This window comes from Melospiza melodia, chromosome 8 (genome assembly GCF_035770615.1).
Source record: "Melospiza melodia melodia isolate bMelMel2 chromosome 8, bMelMel2.pri, whole genome shotgun sequence".
In the NCBI taxonomy this organism is placed as follows: Eukaryota; Metazoa; Chordata; class Aves; order Passeriformes; family Passerellidae; genus Melospiza; species Melospiza melodia.
This window is the reverse complement of record NC_086201.1, coordinates 38302162-38323301: the sequence shown is the minus strand read 5'-3', so window position 1 is coordinate 38323301 and position 21140 is coordinate 38302162. Positions and strand designations below refer to the sequence as shown.

General features: G+C 49.0%; 1 protein-coding gene across 10 annotated transcripts in view; it reads right to left on the bottom strand.

Moving 5' to 3' along the window:
* Window positions 1–5685: 5685 nt before the first annotated feature.
* AGAP1 (ArfGAP with GTPase domain, ankyrin repeat and PH domain 1) overlaps window positions 5686–21140 on the bottom strand; it is a 329181-nt gene continuing 313726 nt past the window's right edge. For all 10 annotated transcript variants that reach the window (XM_063162741.1, XM_063162742.1, XM_063162746.1 and 7 more), the window contains 2 exons: window positions 14663–14918; window positions 5686–13254 (listed from right to left, as the gene is read on the bottom strand). In XM_063162741.1, coding sequence (XP_063018811.1) covers window positions 13051–13254; window positions 14663–14918 — 460 coding nt within the window. In that variant the 3' untranslated portion in view covers window positions 5686–13050. The remainder of the gene's footprint in view (window positions 13255–14662; window positions 14919–21140) is intronic.

Below are 21140 nucleotides of genomic sequence, written 5' to 3'. Positions count from 1 at the left end.
TTTCAAGGTTGTTTATTTGCTGTTATCTGTAACATTTGTTATCTATAACATTCTTTTCCTGACCTGCTGAGATCCATCCAGCAGGTCAGTCCATGGCACACTGCCCACCCTTGGGGCGGTGTTATCTTTTTATACTAAAAGCAACTACGTGTACAATATTTACAGTTACTTTCCAGTACCTATCATCTACGTTAGACAGTGAGCTTCTACCCTAAACCAATCTAAAAGTGCCACCATCACAGCAGAAGATGGAGGCCAAGAAGAAGAAGGAGGACAAGGCACACCCAAATTCCTCCATCTTGGCCTCTGAACCCCCATTCTAAAAACCCCAAAAATCTATTCTTCACCCCATGACAAACTGACTATCATTCTACCTAAACTTTCATGGCTTGTAATTCCTCATATAAAGGTGGTAATTTGCTCCATGGGTCAAAATCAAAGGCGCAGGTGTTTGTGGCTCTGTGCCAAGGTCTCTGAGCCCCTGACAGGGGCTGGAGCCACCCAGGACAATCAGAGGAATTTCCTGGGTTCATGTCCCTCCAAGGCATCTCCAGCCTGCTCGGGCTGCCCCAAAGCTGAGCTGGAATTTCCAGTCCGGGATCCATCCAGAGCTGGCAGCACTGCAGGGCGAGGTGTTCTGGTGTGATAGATGAGGAATGCCACGACTGACTCTCACCATTAATGGACAAATATCATGCAAGCAGGTTAAGAAAAGTTTTATAGATTTATAGTTATGTTGTACCCCCTCGTGTGGTTATCAAGGGACAGCTGGGGTTGGGACTGGCTTGTCACAGTGGAACACCTGAGCTCCAATCAGGATTTGGGGGAGAGATTTCCACCACTAGACAGCAAAGAAGGGGCTGATGGACAGGACTTTGGGAGGGGTTGAAGGGTTAAAAAGGGGAAAACCTCCATTGTGAGGGGGCTGAGCACATGGTGGGAAAATCTTTTGCTCCCTGCACCGTAACCTCTTTTCTTTATTCAGTCTTCTGTTGTATTTTTGATAAGGTTTAACAGACCTTCCTGAACCATGAGGAGTGAGCAGCTGTTTCTCACATCCACGTTTGGGAAGCCCTTTTGTCCCTCCTGCTGCCAGTGGGCACCAGGCAGGGAGCTCCTCTCTCCTCCTCCTCCTTCCCCTGGCCCTGGCATCTCGAGGCTGCTGCAGATCCCAGCCTTTCCCTCCCGAGATCCACGTTCCCGGCCTTGGATTCACACTCATCCTCCGTCGGTCGTTTGCTCTGCACCAAATCAGCAATAAACGAGGATTTTTTACTGCAGATTCTCTTCAGCTGAGCAAGGAGCCCTCGGTGGGAGCAGCACCAATTCCTGACAGGCTGGAGCCAGCTCCAGGGATTTTTGTGCATTCCCTGGAAGCCCAAGGTCAATCCCTGAGCAGCAGCAAAACTCCCGTGGAACGGCAGTGTGAAAAATGTGTATTTTATGATTGGCTTTTGGCAAATATTCAAATGAATATTATTTGTGTTGTGTTAGAAAGTGATGCTGTATTGATTCTCTTAAGTAGTGTGTTAAATATAGTTTTAGGTTATAACAAAATGTTAAAATAGAAACGATGCTATGTAGGATACTTATTTTTTTCTAAAGAGAGGACTCTCACCAAGATAGCAGCCACAGGACACCCAAATCTTTCAGAGAAAGAGAATTTATTGCTCCATTATCAGAAGAAATGAACTTCTTCCCACCTTGCTCAGCCCTGAAGATGCTGTCAGGATTCAGAGGAAGAAGCTGACACTGCCCAGACAGAATCCTGTGTTTGAATGGAATTTATGCACCATGTATGAGGTGTATGAATATGCAACAGGCTGTTGCTTTTAAGGGTTAATCCTCTGTTAACGTGTGTCCTTTTTTGGGCTTATTTTGCCCAGAAAAGTTACCCAGATCATCCATAACTCTTTGTTTTTATTGTCTCGTATTGTCCTAAATCCTAATTGTCCAGATTATTATTGCTCTAATTATATTGCTATTTTTATAACCATTTTATTACTATTAAACTTTTAAAATTTTTAAAAACAAGTGATTGGCGTTTTTCACAGCATCACCGCTCCAGAGCTCCTCATCCTCCCCCTGAACCCAGGGAATCTCCAAACAATCCCATCTGGAGCCGGGAGATCGGTGCGGGCAGGGCACAAATAAATAAGTGCAATAATAAATAAGTGCTAATTGCTGGCGCTGGGCTTCAAATGGTCACTGCCCGCGCATTTATTGGGCAATTAAAGGCTTTACTGGGCATTCGGAGAGATCAATGACTGCTTTTCCCTCTGCACTTGGAGTGTTCCACCAGGAATGGCCACGTTTCCCTCCGGGTCACCCCTGCAGGCTGTGCTCTCCTTTAGGGCTGGATTTGGGCCAAACCTGAAAGGTTTTTCCCAGCCTAAATGGTTCTGCAAAGTCACCTGGGTGGGAATTGTGAGGTTTCATGTGGAAAAAGCGAAATTTCTGCCTGAGATCCATCCCAGAAACAGAGGGGAAAGGGATGAGCTCAAAACCAGGCCTCAGAAGAGCTCCAGTTTCAGCTGGGCTTCTCCTCCCAGCCAGGGTGACACCAAATTCCAGTGGGAGGTGGCAACCAGAGGAGCTTCCAGGTCCCTTCCAAGCCAAGCCAACCCATCCCATGGCCGGGATGTGGATGCTCTGGGTGCTCAGAGCTTTCCAGGGGTTCTGACATCAGCCAAACTGATGGGAGAGATGAAACCCACTGAGGACTGAGAAACTGATGGAAGAAAAATCCACCGAGGATTGAGAAACTGATGGAAGAAAAGTCCACTAAGGTTACTAACTCACTGGAAACTGGTGACTCGGAAGTCCCTGCATTTTCAAGTCCCAGGCTGGAAATCCACAGGGAAACCCCCACAAAATCAGATTTCAGACACCTCCAGCTCTGGCTTTTGGCCACTGATGGAGAAATAAAGACCTGGCTCTTTAGGGTCACTCCTAGCTGAACTCCACGGAGCATAAAATGTTTTTGTTTAAAAACCAGAAGGATCTGGGTCTCTTCTGGAAAACAAAGCTGGTGGTCAGGACACTCAGCCCCATCCCACCAGCTCTGAGCTTCCTGTGCTCAACCCCTCACCAGAAATCAGGAATTCTGAGCAGGCTCAAGGAGAAGCCAAGCAGGAGGTGATGGAGAGGGAAGCAGGAGGTGATGGGTTTCCACCAGGCCAGACTGGGAACTCACTGGAAGAGTCCATGCAGGAAAAAATGTCCTCATCCCATCGCTCCTCTCACCAAAAATCAGGAACCCACTGATTTTACAATACACACCCAAACCAGTTTGGATTTGTATTGAAAAACCAAATAAAAGCCAGCAGAAGTGCCCAGGGAATGTCCTGGATGTGGTGCCTGCAGAGTAAGAATCTTCTGGGCCGTGGAGGAGCTTCCCTGAGCTGGTGCCACCAGGGTGAATCCTTTGGAGGCGAGGGTGGAAATGCACAGCAAGGCCCTGATGGGAAAGCATCAGTCTGGGCTCTTTAGGAATTACTTTTTCTCTTAAAAAAAAAAAAAAAAGCAAAAAAAGGGGATGTTTCCCCCACTCCCATTATGGGAATCAAGAGTTTTCCTTCCCAACCTCCTCCTGCCCCCCGTTGCTTTGCTGTAGGATTATTTCCTTTTTTCCCCAGGCATCAGTGAATGCCACCAGCTGGGAGCGTTCCAGGGGTACACAGGGGTGGGCTGGGGGTAAGGTGAGGAAGGTGGGCATGAAAGGCATCCTTAAATGTGCTCCAGCATCCCTGAGCACCTGCATCTTGCAGGAGAAGCCAGATCTTAGGAGGGTTGTGAGGGAGAGAGAGCAGCCAGCCGTGCCCATCACGAAATCAAAACCCACATCCCTTCAGGAGAGCAAAGGAGGGGAGGGACGGATGGCTCCCAAAAAAAGGAGCTCTACTACAGCTTTACACCCAGGGGGAAGCCAAACAGAGTTCTGCCAGGCTGAGTTCACATTTCAAATCCAGGAGGGGAGAGCACAAAGCAGCACCTCCTGCCTGGGCGCTGGGGGTTCAGCAGGGTGGGGAAACCTCGCAGGAACAAAGGGGAGCAGCTGCTGCCTGGCAAACCAGCCACGTGAGCCCAAAAAAGGGGGAAAAGGAACATCCATGAGCAGCCCTGCAGCTTCTCATCCCTCACTGGCTGCTGGAGCCTCCCTGGAGCACTCGGAGAGGAAGAGCAGGGAAGGAAACAGCAAAGTTCCCCCAATCCTAGTGGGACAGGAGGGCTGGGAGGCTGGAGGGGCAATGACAGATTTAGGTCAGGGCACAGCAGGCTGAGAGGAGAAATCCCAAACCCCAATCCCAGGCTGTGGCAGCCCCACTCAGACCATGAGGACACAGTTTCACCTCTCCAGCCCTGGCCAGGTTTTCTCTGGAGCAGGATCTGCACTGGTGCCCTCTGGGGCATCTTGTCCCTCCTGGGTGGCTTTGAGGTCACCGGGACTGCAAGGTTGGGAAAATCCAACCCCAATCTGCTGCTTCTCCCTCTTTTTGAGGGAAATCCCCCACTTTTCCTCATCTCTGAGCACCCCTGATTTCTCTGTGAGACCAGCACAGACCGGGCAAACCACAGCACTGGTTCTGTCTCTGTGGTGCCCCTGTAGATCCTAAATGTCTCATTTCATTCTTCACTCCAGGGTGGTTTAAATCCTCCTTAAATAATCATTTCCCCCCTTTCCATGCACTTCTGTGGAATCTGGCCTGCTGCTCTCCAAGGACCACACAGCTCTCCTAATTTCATTTAATTTTTTTTCCTGCAGGGAGCCTTCCAGTGGGTTCCCAGTCTGCCCTGGTGGAAACTTCATCACCTCCTGCTTCCAACTCTCCATCACCTCCTGCTTCCAACTCTCCATCAGCTCCTGCTTCCCTCTCCATCACCTCCTGCTTCCAACTCTCCATCACCTCCTGCTTCCCTCTCCATCACCTCCTGCTTCCCTCTCCATCACCTCCTGCTTCCCTCTCCATCACCTCCTGCTTCCAACTCTCCATCACCTCCTGCTTCCCTCTCCATCACCTCCTGCTTCCAACTCTCCATCACCTCCTGCTTCCAACTCTCCATCACCTCCTGCTTCCCTCTCCATCACCTCCTGCTTGGCTTCTCCCTGAGCCTGCTCAGATTCCTGATTTCTCCTGGGGCTGTACTCAGGACAAGACCTCTAAAGCTGTAAATAAATGCCAATTACCTGCCCATTGCTCAGGGATTTGAGCTGCTTCAGAGAAGCCTCGTGGAGAGCCACCATTTCCCTCCAAAGCAGGGATTAGGCTGTGCCACATGCTGACCTCAGAGATGTTTCATTATTCTTACTTTAAATGATCATTTGGAGCAATTTAGCAGATACAGATGTAACCATTCCCAGCCTAATTCCTTGGATCCCCTCCAGAGAGCCTTAAAGCCAAGGTGCAACACTTAGAGCTCCCTTCCTGGGGGAGAAGAGCTGTTTTTAATGGAAGCTCCCATATTTTTGGCTGGCAGATCTGTCACTCACTCCACGTGCACTCTTAGATACACACCCATGATGGCCTGGCTGACTTATTGCTTTTTAATTTATCAATTTGCACCATTACTGGCTCCTCTGCCATCCCAGCTCCTGGACCATCCCTCATCTTTATGGCTGGCAAAGAGTGACAGGAGCTGGAAAAGGAAGCAGTGGAACCACGAAGACTCAGGCAAAGAACAAGCTGCAACCAACAAGTTTTCTTGTCTTTATTAGAAAGAGACCTATACAATATAGCAGCCTCTCTCTGCAGTACTTTACAGCTTTTTTGTTCCTTTTTTTTTTTAAATTTTTATTTTTATTTTTAATTATTCAGAATACTGTACAGCTGACACAAAAAATCTCGACGTGTAGAGAGAGAGAGAGAGAGAGAGAGGAAGGGGGAACATAATACAAACTGGCATACTTAATCAAACCCAAATAATAGGAAACAACAAGCAAAGTGAAATGTTTGTCAATTGGTTTAATTACAGTACAAACAATATAAATAAAGCATCATTGAGTCATTGTAAAACAAACTTGCTGGATGAGGTAATATAAAAACAACAACAAAAGACCTTTTTTTTTTTTGCCTTTTTTTCTTTTCTTTTTTTTTAGAATTTCCACACTGTCTCATCATCATTTATACATTATTATTTACAGAAACAGAAAACAAACAAAAATAAACCCAAACCCCAACAACCCAAACCTTGCTACGAAGCCTGCCATGTGCTGGGTACCTCCTGCCTCTGCCCCAGGCAGGTGTTCCCTGCTCACCTGGGCTCCCTCCCTGCTCAGCTGCACAGACAAACACCACAAAGCAGAAGGACCTGGAGGATTTGGGGGCTGAACACAAAATCTGCTGCTCAGGGCTGGGCCAAGCTTCTGGGAGTTGCTCAACTCCTGCTGAAGCCCAGGGGTTTTAAGGCAGCAGGAGCTGCAGATCCGAGCTCTTGGCTGTTCCAAGAGTCAGGAACATCACCAAAGGAGTCCCTGGTGTCTTGGGGGACACTCCTGCCCCAAACCCCCCTCAGCCTGTGCACCCACGTGCAGCCACCAGTGAAAGGGGCTTCTGACAGCGACACAGCAAGAGGGACACCTGGGACTGGCAGAGGATGGGCGCATCCTCTTCTCCTCAGCAGATTCCATGGAGAATCCAGCTGAGCCCCTGCTTGCCTCAGGAAAAAGCTCTGGAGGGGGGTTTCAACAGCACTTCCAGGGAATTGAGGGAGTGGGAAAGGCAAGATCCTCCCATTGTTTCCAAGATCCTCTAATTTTTCCCCCCAGCTCCTTCCTGCCCTCTCCCTGTGGAAGGACAGGAAAGCACAGCTGGCCGGCTCAGCTCCTCCCAGCCTGCAGCACCCCAGGTTTGTGACACCCCCACTGCAAAATTCTGGAGCCAGTCATGGCCAAGGACAGCTGGAGGGAGGGATGAGGAGCTGGAGACAGCTCTTAGAACATCTCCCTTGGAAACATCTCCCCAGCAGCCCCACAAGGCAGCAGGACCCCAAGGGCTGCTCAATCCCTGGCAGCTCACCGGTCCCACAGCCAGGTTCCGCCAGAAAAATGGGTCTCAAGCAAATTGCTATTTAAAAGAGCCTCTGAAATGCCAGACTGTGCCCCTTCTACCTTCAGGATCTCCTTCCCTGGAGTTTCCCACCCCTAGGGCTGGTCAGAGGGAGGGTGTCTCCCCTCCAGCCCTGCAGGCCAAGCTCAAGGCTTTCTCAAGCTGAGGAAGGAATGCCTGAAGGAATTGGATTGTTGGAAAACCCCTGAGGCTGCAGCAAGCCTGGAGCTCATCTCCCTGCACCTCCCCTCCAGGCAGTGTCTGGTCTGACTCCAGCTGGGATAAACTCCCATCCAGAGGCTGGCTCCAGCTCCTGGCGGTGATTAGGGCATTCCCACAGTCCCTGACAGCACTGTGGCACCAGCACACACACACACACACACAGCAAGTGCAAAGTGACCTCCAGGTGACACCTGAGGGCTCAGGACACCCTGGCTGCACCTCACCCGCCGGTTCAACTCAGCTCAACCCCTACATTTGGGATGCAGATGCCAAACCCCCACATTCAGCACCAAAACCCTTCTTGGGCCCTGCAGGAGGAGTCTGGGCTTTGGGGCACGGAGGAGATGTGGGCAAGCTCTCTCTGTGAGGGGTTTTCCTCCTCGTGCCCTGCAATTCCTGAACACCAGGGGAGTGTTTTCAGCTACTTCAGGAGTACAAAAACCCCACATGGATCAGTTCTGGGAAGAGGGGAGGAGCAGGGAGCATTCAGTGCCAGCAAGCAAGGTGCCACCGTCCCCAAGGCATGCCATGAGACCTCTGAGGTGCCCCCCACCCACCCCCCTCACATCCTGTACACAACACACAGATGGAACAATGAGCAGCTCTGAAGCACTGCAAAGCAGCCAGGCCCTAGCACTGGAAGCTAAAATAAACCACATCCAGAAAATCCATGGCTGAGGGGAAGCTGAGGCTCTGCCTGCCCACAGAACCCAATGTGCCACAGGGGACTGGGGTGCAGGCAGGCACAGGGAGATGAAGAGGTTAAAACTGCTGAAATGCACAAAGACAGCTTTATTTTATCCACCCACAAGCAAAATCCTCCCCCCTGAACATGGTAGGAAACGATGGGAGTTCATTCACCCACATCTTGCTGTCACCCTGAAATGAAACATGGGGCCAGAAACATGCTTGGCAATTTGGGGCTGAAGATGGCCCTAAAAAAACCCCAGACTGACCTTTTACTTTTCAGAAATCATGCAATTCCCCTCTCTAAACGTGAACTATTCACAGCTCCTGACAATCCTGGCCAAAAGCCCTCAAACCTCCCTTTAAAATGTGGGACAGACTCAGTCAAGTCAAGGTAAACTGTCCCAATATTTACTGTAAAAACTGGCCCATGCTAAACAACAAAGCAAAACCTACAAATATCCTAAACCAACAAATCCACCCATCTACAGCTCTGGATGTTTTGCTCTACGACCTCTATTATTATTTTCCAATAAAACCATTCAAACCAACCTTCCTTTTTTTTTGGTAGCTTAGAACTCAAAACTCACTGCAGAACCTCTTGATTTGGGGTAGTTCAGTGTTTCTTTTTTGCCTTGACAAGAACTTTACTCCGGAGCAGTTTTGGGTTTTTTTCCCTCTTGTGCAGCAAACACAAGAAGATCCAAACCTGGCTTTTCTGTGCAGTAAATGTTACCCACAAACCATCCAGAATGGAAGGTGTGGAGTTGAGGGTCCACAGGCAGAGATCCCACCTAAGGACAGGACTGCTGCAGCAGCCCCCAGAGGGGGAAGGAAGATGCCTGACAGTGAGATGAGAAGAGGGAAGTTGTCTCCTCTCCAGCCAAGCTGCCCCAAAGTTTGGTCCCCAACGCTGCCCTCGAGTCCCCCCTCTGACAAGAACCACGTAACCAAACATGAAATGACCATTTCACCAACAACAAACCCCACAAACCATCCCTGTTAAGGTGCAAAGGCGGCTCCCCGAGACGTTTGGGAAGGGCCCCTTGGGGACCCCCTTGTGAAATCTGTGCTTGTCTCCACTACCACTACTCTGAACTAGAAACTACAAATTACTTCATTTCTCCCGATCTCCGTACAAATATAAAAGCTGAAGCTATTCCAACCCCATAGACTCTAATTTTTCTACATTACAGTGCTGGAGATCGCTTCCACACCCGGACCTGCGCTCCCACCTCCGCTCCTCTCCCCACATGACTCGGCCTTCTCTGGCCCAGGCAAATCTCCAAGTGCAGCTAAAGCTTCTTCTTGCACTAACACACATAATTTAAGGGAAGGGGGACAAGACAGTGAATTAAACAATGTTTACACAGTTATTTTACACTGCACCCAAATGCTTCAAAGCCCTCTCCACCTTCCAGGAGCTCACCCGGCTTTCCCAGCAGCACCAAGGTTCTCCAAGCTTTCCTTTCTTTTCCCTGCTCCTTTTTTTAACCACCAAAATTGGAAATCTGGCAATGGGAGCCCTTGGCCAAATCTCTGCATTCAGGGCAGAATTTTCCCATGGTTGGGGCTTTTTCCTTCATGAAGAGCAAGGAGAAAGAAGGGAACTGTCCTGGCAATATCCAGGCTCAGCTGTGACACATCCAACTGAATTCCACAGCAATTAGCCAAAGGGAGGAGGAAATATGGAAACACCAGTGGCTGAGCTGCTCCTAGTGTTTTAGTCATGGATAAAGTGCAGAGGAAGGGGGATTTGAAGGTATCTGGGATGAAGGGAAGGGTTTGGGGGTGCAATGCCAACCACTGCCACAGCCTCCAGAGAAAACAGCTCTGGCTGCTGGCTGTCTGCTGGGATTTCTCATGGAATGGGTCACAGCTAGGGCTTGTTTTGTTCCCAACACGCTCCAAGGGTGTGAGGGCTCCAAACAAGCAACAAGAGTGGCTAAACACGAGCCAAGGAGTGGCAAAGGGGTGGAGAATGGAGTGAAAGCGTCAGGAACCACCATTCCTGTGGGACCTCCAAGTGCCAGGGGGCCTTGCCTGATTCTGCACCTGGATGGCTCCAGGAGCAGCCTCTGCAAAGTGCAAACACATCCCCTGACAAGCCTGGGAGCTCTCCAAGACAAGCCCCACCAGGATCCAGCAGGTCCCTTCCAGCTCAGGATATTCTGGCATCTCCTGACCTTCCAAGGGAGCTCTGCCACCTGCAGGGCTGGGAATTCTCCCCACAGACCCCCAGGCCACACTGCTTCAACACAGTTATGCCAACACTTAGGGGAAAACCACACTTAGGTTAAAAGCAACCACGCTACCACTTAATTAAAGCAGCACTTCGCTTGCCTGGATGCATAATTTTTCCTGTAATAGACTGGAATTTCCTCTCCTAAAAATATTCCGTGTTTTTTCAAGGGTTGGCCTCAGAAGATTTTTAGGAAAGGACCCTGAAATTTGTCCTCCTGCAATCTGCCTGGTTGCCCTTGTTTCTCAAACATCACCCTCAGCCTTGTCAGAGGAAGGTGGCCCAAAGAGAGCATTCAACAATGTACAGAAAATCATCTCAATTAAGGAAAAAAAACCCAGCTCTGAAAAGGAATGTGCACTTTGAACCCTGGGTTGGACACACTGGACTTGGTTTTTGGGATACAAATGCCCTGGATGCTCCTGGGGGGAGCTCTAGCACCTCTGGGATTGCCATTCCCGAATCCCTGCTGTGGCAAAGCTCCTGAGCACCAGCACACAGAGGGGGTTTCACAGCATCCCACATCAGCTGGGCTGTCCCCTCCCTGAGGGACCACCTCCAAGTACCAAATGTCAGGAATGGTGGAGAAATGGCAGTTCAGACAGACACCTTTTCTGAATTAAAAATAAAAAAAAAAATTCAAATATTTAGAAGTATCCCAGGGGGAAGGGAATCAGTTGTGTCTGGTGCAGTCAGCCTTGGCTGGCTGGAGAAAGATTTCCCCCCCCTCAGATACTCAAAGGTCTAGAATACAACAAAGTACAAAAGGACAACACCACCAAAGAGGAGAAGCTGGTCAATATCCCTGTGCTTCCACCTCAAGGCTCGTTTTTCAGCCACAATTTTGCCTCAAATCCATAATTTTTCATTTTTTTTTGGTTTTCCTTAAGATAACCACGCGGCATTTCCTCCTTTGCATTTTGTCCACATTCAGTTTATTCAGCAACTGCTCCTCCCATTTGTGTGCTCAGTGAAACCCAGAGCCCCAAGGAAGAGAGAGCACCATAAAGGCTTGGGAAATGCACAGGAGCAGGTAGATCTGCAAATTGCTCTGCTGTGTGCACCTCCCTGCCTTCACATAACTGCTCCTTTGCCGTCCAATTCAGTTGAGTTTTCAGCTTTCCCCATGATAAACCATGCCCCCATCCCCACATTGCCATAAGCCACTTCTAAAGAAAAAAGAAAAACAACAACAATAAAAAAAATCACTTTTCTGCCTGCCAAAACCTCTGCTTCCCCACGCCAGAATGCTGCTAGTGGGAGGCAGGAGAAGCTGGGATGCAAGACCAAAATGGCCCAATCAGGTGTTAAAAGTTGGAATTGAAAGGAACTGTCCAGGGCACTTGCACAAGCCATTTTTCTCGCCGAAAGCAGCCCTGCCCGCCGTGCTGAAGGCTATCAATTCTCAACTTAATCAAATCTGATCTTCCCCCAGCCAGAATGGGCCTTTTTGTCTTGGCTTGTGAAAGCTTCCTGACTTCTGGAGTAAAATATATTTACAGTGCTGAGGAACAGCCTCTTTTCTCCTTCCTAAATGCTTTTTTTTTCCCTTCCCTGATCTCCTTCTGATATGTTGTTCCTCACAGGCTTTGGAAAGAAGAGTTCACTGCTGGGATTATTATCAATGTACAATAATGATCTGTAACCCACAGATCCTAACTAGTTGCACATTATTTAGTTCACATCCATTACAGTTTATAAATTAACAGAGACGTAATTTTCTGTACAAAAAAAAAATCAATGTATATTTACGGTCCTTTTTTTTATTCAAATAGATTTTAAATACATAGAATCTAGAGACACAATACAAAAATCTGTATAAGTTAGGCAATGCATCACAGGAGTGACCAAAAAACTCAACACAATTTGCCTTGGCAAAATGACAGAACCTATTTCTGCTGGCTGAAAACATAAAAAAAAAAATTAAAAAAAAATTAGCCTTTAATGCATTTATTAATTTCACCAAACGCACTTGAAATGTTGTTTTCCACAGCAGTATTCATTATTCCTTTTTGTGTTTCAGGCTTACCCTTATTTATTTTTTCCATTTTGTTTTTACACCAAGGAGACTGCAGTCAAATAACACTCAGCAACTCATTTCCTCTCTTTGGACTGAAAAATTAAACAGATACTAAATTATGACAGTGAATTTAGAAAGGAGGGCTCCAAGGGCTCGAAAGAACATGTCTGAGATAATATGATGCTTCTAAGAATATTGCAATCACATCCAAGCAATCACCGAAGCGTGCCATGTAACTACCTCCTCAGCTAATATGCTTTTTTCTCCGTGATGACTAATCATGTTCTATTAAACAGCAGTAATGCTGGAAGAACTCAACTATACAAGTGTAATGAAGCCAGTATTCTCCCCGGACAGATTAGCTACAACTGATTTGACACATACCATCATAGGAGCTTCAAACCTGACAAACTCTGTGCTTGCTTCTGATTTATGCCGTCAAGCTCTTCGGGAGAAGAGAATGGAAATCCAGGCGCCGCAGAGGTGAAATGTTCTGATGTGCTTCACTGTCACTTAGGGAAAGTCACCGTCTCTCCTGCCTTCTTTCCTTCTTTCTTTCCTTCCTTCCGCTCCGGCTCGCCTCTCCCCGCGGTGCCGGTGCCACCCGGCACGGCCCCCAAACCCAGGGCCTGCCCGGCATGGCCCCCAAACCCAGGGCCTGCCCGCAGCCCCCGCGCTCCTCCCGGGCCCCCCGCGCTCCGCCGGCACTCGGGATGGACGCAGGGAAAAGGGAGGAGGAGGAGGAGAGGCAGCGGACTCACAGAGCGGAGCTGCAATGGCGATGGAGGAATGTGAGGCTGCGGCCGCCGCCGGGCTCAGCCAAGGCGTTCCCCTCAGATGATGGTGGGCATCCTCCCGCCGCTGTTGTTGCGGTTGTTGTTCTTCCTGGACAGGTTTGGGGTGGCCATGAGGGCGAAGCGCTCGTCGGGGCAGCCGTACTGCAGCAGCACGTCGATGCACTCCTGGCTGGAGGCCTGGCGGGCGTAGGCCAGCGCCGTGTTCCCGTGGGCGTCGCGCGCCATCACGTCCACGCCGTACTGCGGGGTGACAAGAGGGGGGAATCACAAACCACAAACGGCACCTGAGCTGTTGGGAGCTGGGGTGCGACAATTTGGGGAGGGGGTTTGGGATTGGAGGTGAGGGAGGGTGAGGGAGCAGCCTGGCAACAGGAGCACGGCAGCGCTGAGCCATGTATGGAAAAAATGTTCCTGAGGGAAGGACAAAATCGTGTGGGACAAAATCTGCCCTAGCAGACTCCAAGCTAAGAGAATCTCTCCTTCCTCCTTTCCCATGCTCTCCTTTGCTTTCCAACAAGCAGCAGAGAGGCAGAAATGTGCTTTTCTACCACCCTCTGAAAGCATGCAGTGAGGAACACCCACCCTGAGGCCATGGCGCCCTGAAGCCCTCCAGGAGCAGCTCTGGCCCATCCTGCTGAGGGACACAGCCCAGCCCTGGCAGGAGTCCTTGCCCAGATGAGGAGCTTCAGCAGCTCGATCCTGAGGCCATGGGGACCTGAAGCCCTCCAGGAGCAGCCCTGGCCCATTATCCTGAGGGAGGGCAACGAGTCCCTACCCATGTGAAAAATGCATATTTTGTGATTGGCTTTTCACAAGTATTAAAATGACTATTATATGTCTTGTGTTAGAAAGTGATGCTGTATTAATTCTCTTAAGTAGTGTGTTAAATATAGTTTTAGGTTATAAAAGATGTTAAAATAGAAACAATGCTATGTAGGATACTTTTTTTAAAGAAAGGACTCGCAGCAAGATAGCAGCCACAGGACATCTGAATCTTTCAGAGAAAGAGAATTTATTGCTCCATCATCAGAAGAAATGAACTTCTTCCCACCTTGCTCAGCCCTGAAGACGCTGACAGGATTCAGAGGAAGAAGCTGACACTGACCAGACAGAATCCTGTATTTGAATGGAATTTATGCACCATGTATGAGGTGTATGAATATGCAACAGGCTGTTGCTTTTAAGGGTTAATCCTCTGGTAATGTGGGTCCTTTTTCGGGTTTGTGCTTGTACCCGGACATCCATAACTCTTTGGTTCTATTGTCTCGTACTGCCCTAATTCAAATTGTCCAAATTATCATTGCTCTAATTGCATGACTATTTTCACAACCATTTTATTACTATTAAACTTCTAAAATTTAAAAAAAACAAGTGATTGGCATTTTTCATACCCATATGAGGAGCTGCGGCAGAACCACCCTGAGGCCATGGAGCCATGAACCCCTCCAGGAGCAGCCCTGGCCCACCCTCCCGAGGGCCCTGGCCCTGGCAGGAGCCCTTACCCAGATGAGGAGGCCATGAAGCCCTTCAGGAGCAGCCCCGGCCCATCCTGCTGAGGGAGGGCAGCGAGTCCTTGCCCACATGAAGAGGCTGTGAACCCCTCCAGGAGCAGCCCTGGCCCACCCTCCCGAGGTGGAGGAGCCCTTACCCAGATGAGGAGCTGCAGCAGCACCACGTTGCCCTTGCGGCAGGCCAGGTGCAGGGCCGTGCGCCCGTCGCCGTCGCCGCAGGTCTCGTTGACCTCGTCGCGCGTGCCATGGGCCAGCAGCAGGATCACCGTCCTCAAGTCCTCCTCGGCCGTGGCCCTCAGGAGGTGCTGGCCCAGAGAGAGCTCCAGGCACTGCAGAGGGGCGAGGAAGAGCTTCTGCTCGTACTTGGCGCGGATCCAGAGCTCTTTTTCTTCCCTAGGGGAGCCAGAGGGGACAGGTCACTCTCAGCTGGTGTCATAGCCCACGGTGCTCAAGCAACAAGGAGGTCGTTTGCCCTTTCAAATTCATGTCAAGAAAGCCCTCACAGGAACAGTTCAGCCAAACCTTAGGAGCAGTTCACCCAAACCTCGTATTTTTAGCAGTATTTGTGTTGCCCACCTTGCTGTTCCAGTGCTCAGGATCCTCCCTGATGGATGCTGTGCCAGCATCCATGGGGTTGGAAGATCATAACAGCCAGGAGGTCTTAAAAAGCCCTGGGCCAGCAAGAGGTCAGGGCAAGAGCCCTCACTTTGGTCACAAAGACACAACAAGGTTCCACTTCAAGGCTGGAAAACACACTGCAAAAAAAATGCACCCAATTTCTGTAACCCAGACCAGAAGTAACCAAATGGGGGCTTTGTCCCCCTCCAAACTGAGTAATGCTCCCAAAGGCATAAGGATGATTCCTCTTGTTTTGCCAAAATTCAAACCAGTGCTTTGAAGCACCTTTTCCTCCTGATGTATCAAAGAACCATCAGAAGCTTTCTGGTGCTATCAGGTTACAGCAGAACAAGGACTACAAACAAGGCCCTCCACTCGCCCCCTTTCAAAAATTACCATACAATTACATGATCTGAGAGCAGCAGCCCCAGACAAAAAAAGTCCCATTTAGAGGTCCCTCAGGTAATCTGCTCAGCCTGTGAAAACCACAAACATCACCTGAGCCAGGCAACTGGGTCCTGGTGACAGATTCTCTCCTCTGGAGTACAAAAGGCCAAGCTCTGTTTACGCCTTTCAGCCGTGTTTACACTGCTCCCAGTAATCTAGTGTCAGGTTAGCCCTAATCTGTTTTTAAATACTTATGTAAACATCTCCTTCCACCAGCAAATCTGGATTAGTTTTGCATCATTTCCTGGGACATGTGGAGTGACCTTGCTGTGACCTGCCTGGATGCTTTCAGGCACAGCTTCCCAAAGCAGGCACAGCTTCCCTGCCCTGGCCACAGTTTGCCCCACAAACAGGGCCAGGCCTTTTCTTCAGAGCAAAAGTGCAAACAGAAAATTAGCACAGAGAGTGCTTCTTTTACCTCAAGCCTCTGAATGGCTCCTGCAAACTAAAAGACACACCAAAAAGAAAAAGCCCCTCCACAACCCATTTGGGCAGTTGCAAATTAACCTTTGATGGCAGGATCTGATAAATGGAGTATGGCTGCAGGTATTCCAGATGGAGAGGAGGAAGAAAAGGAGTTCTGTTATCAGAATCTTTAATTCATGGTTTTTCTAATTACATTTTTTAAGGTAAAAAGCCAAACTAGAACCAGTGCCACGAAAGGGATAAACTAACACATAATTATCTACAATAAAATGTGCATTCTTGCAACAGCTCTGCTCCCAATACCCAGCTAGAATATCTTCAAGGATGTTAGCAAAGACCTCAGATGATTTTTAAACTCACACAGAGTTACTGAGACTATAACCAACACATCCACTCCATGTTTAAAATGTGCCAGACTGGAAAATGAGGTGATTCAACCTGTGCTGTTCACCCCCAATAACACACACCAGGGCTCTGGGAATTTTTTTTTTTCATATGTCCATACACCCTAAAGGCAAAATACTCCTCAGATATCTAAGTAATATATTTTTTTTAGCTTAGTGAAGGGTCTGCAAATGAAACTCCCTCTCCCCGAGACCATCTTTGGAGTGAGAGAAACTTCTGACTCCTATCAGAGCACTGGTGGCTCAAGAAAACGTCCCTTCCTATTGAGAAAAAAAGCTGTTTGACACAAATCTCCCACTTCCAATCACCATTCAGCCTAAACTGTAACAGCGAGGCTAAACAGAGAATAACTACTTAGTCCAGGCAGAGGCTCTCCAAGCTTCAGGCTGGCAGGTTCACAAATCTATCAGCACCAATTTCACATTTGCTCTGCACATTTGCACAACCCTGGTGCTCCTGGAAGGATGCAAGAAAGAGAGACAGGGATGCCCCAGTCCTGCTCAGCTTTGTCCTACTGCCTCAAAAGGCTGGGGAAAGAAGAGGAACCTCTTTAGAAGCCAATGGCACAGGACAGGGAATGTGCTGCCACCACCTGCCTCAGCGCTGGGCACCAAATGAATTCACTCAGTAAGGTCCAGTTCCACCTCTGGAGCCACATCAAGGGTTGTGGTGGAATTATAAATCAAAATAAAGGTGTTTCAGAGGCCCCAGACGTTTGGGGCAGCACATCACTGACATCAGCATGGAGTGAGATTCAGGTCTTTTTCAGCAGTACAAACTGGGCTCGAGGAAGATTTGGATGTTAGGGATGAAAACAAAACCTTATCAGAGGTGGGAGGAAAAGCACACTGAACTACACCTCATGGACAGCCACAACACACAGGGACTGCTCTCCAATGGGCATGTCCACAAACATCCTGCCTCCATCTCTGACACAAACCCTTTCATTTGGATGGGAAGTCCTGGGGACTTTCCTGCTCCACCGCTCGCATTCATCTCAGAAACCCTGACAACAAGACACAAATACTGCAATTGTTGCTCTGATGCCCCAATTTCACTTCTGGGATCCACAGCTTGTCTTGGTTGAGGTTTCATTTCCCCCAAGGAAGGCCAGTCCAAGAGCAGAGTTGTCAGCAGTAGATCACTTAACCTCATTGCAGTTCCCTGGAGGACCACTGCTCACATCCCCTGTTAGTTAATGAGCTAAAAAATGAATTATTGGAGCGGTCAGCAATAAGCAGGAAGAGGAGGCACAGTGTTTCATTTCAGCCAGCACTGACATACCTTTAAATAAATCAACTGAAGAAGAGCACGAGGAAGTGTGAGGGAGAGCAACTCATCAGGAGAAAGACACTGAACCAGTCCCTAAAATAAAGGCTAGTAAATATTGCCCTCTCTTCCTCCCTTCATTGCAAGCCTGGCAATTCTAAAGGACCCTCTCCATACCAGGCACTTTCAGCTGTAGTTGTCAAAGCCAAACCAAGACTCTTTTAGTGAACTTTCAGCAGTGGAGTCCTTGTCTCAGGAGCAAATCAAAGCTGCTGTGCTGTAGAAAACATCTTCATGTGCTCTGATGGTCCCAATGACACCAAACACTGGGGGAGGTCTGAGCTGCCTCTTCCTCATATGCAGCAAAACGAATACATTATGAACTCCTAGATAAACTTAGAGAAATGAGCAACAGAGCCCTAAGATCAGATGTTCTTTGAGCCTTTTCTCTCTAAATAACTGTCTTCAAACCCTGATCTGTATCTGCTGGTGCAGACTCCAAACCTCACTGAGCTTGCCCCTCACACAAGGGGCACATACAGCAGAAAATCACTGCAAAGCACCCCACAGAAGCAGGAATGAGTCACCAATGTTGTCCAGCAAGTGCCACCAAGCTCTTTGCTCCTGCAGGAGCCTCCGTCACTCATGAACCCCAAGAACACACAGTGGTGTGAATAACAAAACCCCTGCTGCAGCAGCAGCACTGTACACAGGTAAAAGGTTATTAGAAACAGATGAAAATTTCAGTTCTCCGTTTATTTTGATCTAATTAGGTGCTTGCTTCTCAAGATAATGTCCAATTATTTAAATTACTCTGCCAGCCACATCACATCATTATTATGTGGAAACATAAATACTGGGCACTGGAAGGGGGGAGGGTAAGCAGGGAGCATCAGAGAAGAGGAAAAGCAGATTTGCTTCCAGCACAGCCTCACTCCAGGAGCTGCCCTGTGTTCCCCAGCTGTGGGCTTGCACTGGAGATGCTCCTTGAGGAGCCCACATCCCACACAGCCCAGCCCCATCATGTGCTGCACTGGGTTTCCCACCCTACCAATGCCATCAGAAGCCTTATCCTGCTGGTACCCACCCTCCATCCTGACTCCTCCTCGCTCCCATTCACCTCTGCCTTCACCTCCACTTGTCCCTCACAGATTTTTGGTGGAGTCACACCAGCAGGCAAACAAGAAGAGAATGTGCAGGGTGGGAAAAGAAGTGGTGCTCATGCAGCGACCCAGAACTGCCTGAGTGGGCAACAGCACGTGGCTGGAGAGCCTGGGAACTTGCCATCAGAATTCAAATCTCCAGTGCAAGAGCAGCCTTGCTCTTCCCAAAGCACGACTAAAAGGATGACTAAAATGTCATGTCGTTATCCAGAGTTACTCACCACTTGTTAAAAAGCTGGAACAAATTCTGAAGGTTGAATTAGAAAGACAGTGGACGGCAGGTATTTACCATGGCCCGGCATTGATTTCCCACCACCAGAAATGAGAGCAGGCTCCTTACAGGCGCTTTGAAGTGAAGCTTTATCCTCCACACCTCTGACAACACTGAAAAGCTCCTGTTTTTTTTTCATCCTTTCTTCTCTCCTGCTACAGGAACTAATTCTGTAAGGGAGGAGGCCTCTCAGTGGTGTCTCCACGGTGGCTGTGCAGGTGCTGTGCCCGTGTGTTGCCATTTCTGGTTGCTCACTGAAGTACAACCCTTTAACGCCGTGGTAACCTGGCCAGCTCAGCAAGAGCTCTGCCAAATTTCCTCTCCTGTTGGCCAGCTGACAAGGTTAATGTGTCTCTTCCAAGAAAATGAAGTAAATCTAAGCCACTGCACCTCCCAAACTCCTGGAAGAGCCCCAGGATGTGTCATTAGCTTCGTGGTCCAGCACACAAGGAGCACATATCACCTAATGACCAGCTGCATGTGCGGGGCTTCCCCATTAAACATGATTCCAAAAAAATGGCACTGCTTTGGACAGGACTGGCGATGCAGGCTTGGGATGGGTAAAAGGAAAACACTGAGGGTGGGGGCAGGATTGCAATGTTGGAGAAAGGTTAAATGCAATTAAAATGATGCTTTTAATTGCAACAGCAAAAGCGGGGAGGAGAAGAAGAGAGGGCGAGAAGAAAGGGGCTAGCAGCAAGGAATTTCCAAAGTGCCTTCCTGCCCCGAGCAAAGCAGGAACTGGGAGGAGAGGCATGGAAGAGGGGCTGGGAACAATGTGCTGAGAAAACACAGGGGCTTCCTCTCTCTCTGCAGGAGAAGACCCCTCTGCTGCATTGCAAAGGCAGCGCTGGGCAGCTGAGCGGCTCCGCGCCCCGCATGCCTCCCCGCCCCGCCGCGTTGCTAAGGGGGAAGGCACGAGCCCACCGGGAATATCCAGGTCCCTGGCAAACAAGAGGGCTCCAGACAGCAAACAAAGACCGATGGGTATTTATCCCTTAATTACTGAGAGCTTTGAAGAAACGGGCCCACTGTAAATCCCGCGATTTATGCGCGCCGGGGCAAAGAGGAAATAAATATCTCTCTGGCTCCTGATCAATATTATGAGTGTTTTGCCAACCTACAGGGTGTTTTATGAACTGTAAGGATAGAAAGGGATCATTAATAATTAAATAAAGTCTATCTATTAAGCTTATTACTTCTCACAAGTTAAGCATCCCTGACAGACGAGGGGCAGCCCCATAGGAAAGCTGTGGATCAGCCAGCCCGTGTCTTGCCTTGGACTCTGGTCCAAGTGAGCAGTGTGGTAATCCAGCCTAGAAATGATTTAGGTGCTGTCTGATGGGCAACTTATCTGCCTGAGGACTGTGTTCAACACACTCTTCAGATTTTGGTCCAGGAGACAGACAATTCAGTGCTGCAAAGTCATGCCAGACTCAGGTTACTTCTACTCTCAGTCCTTTTCAACCTAACCAAATGGCACAAATCCCTGGAAGAGTTCAAGGCCAGGATCTGAGCACCCTGGGATGCTGGAAGCTGTCCCTGCCCATGGCAGGAGGTTGGAAGGAGATGATCTTGGTCCCTTCCAACCCTCACCATTCCAGGATTGTATGAAATGAGGGCGGTTTCCCACCAGCAGCACCTCGCACTGTCAGGGACTCATTTCCTGCACTCCCCAGCTCTGGACCTTCTCCACCATTAACTCTCCTATTCAATTTTTCAGTTTTCCTTTCACAGCTGTGTGTTTCAGGGAAAAAAAAAAAAAAAGCCCTGCTGTGTGTGAGGGACAGAGATCACTCATTTGTGCAGAGCTCAACGTGCTTCTCAAATTAATCACGGCTTGCCTGCCACTTACCAGGATCGTCATTACTCGGATTTGGAGGAGTTCTTCCACCTTTTTCCCCTCTCTCCTGACAGCATTCCCCTACACAGGGCTCCAAACCAGCACTTGTGGGTTACCCCTCCATGGAGTAAGCAGCAGCACTCCTTGAAGCATTAATACACCCACAGGATTTA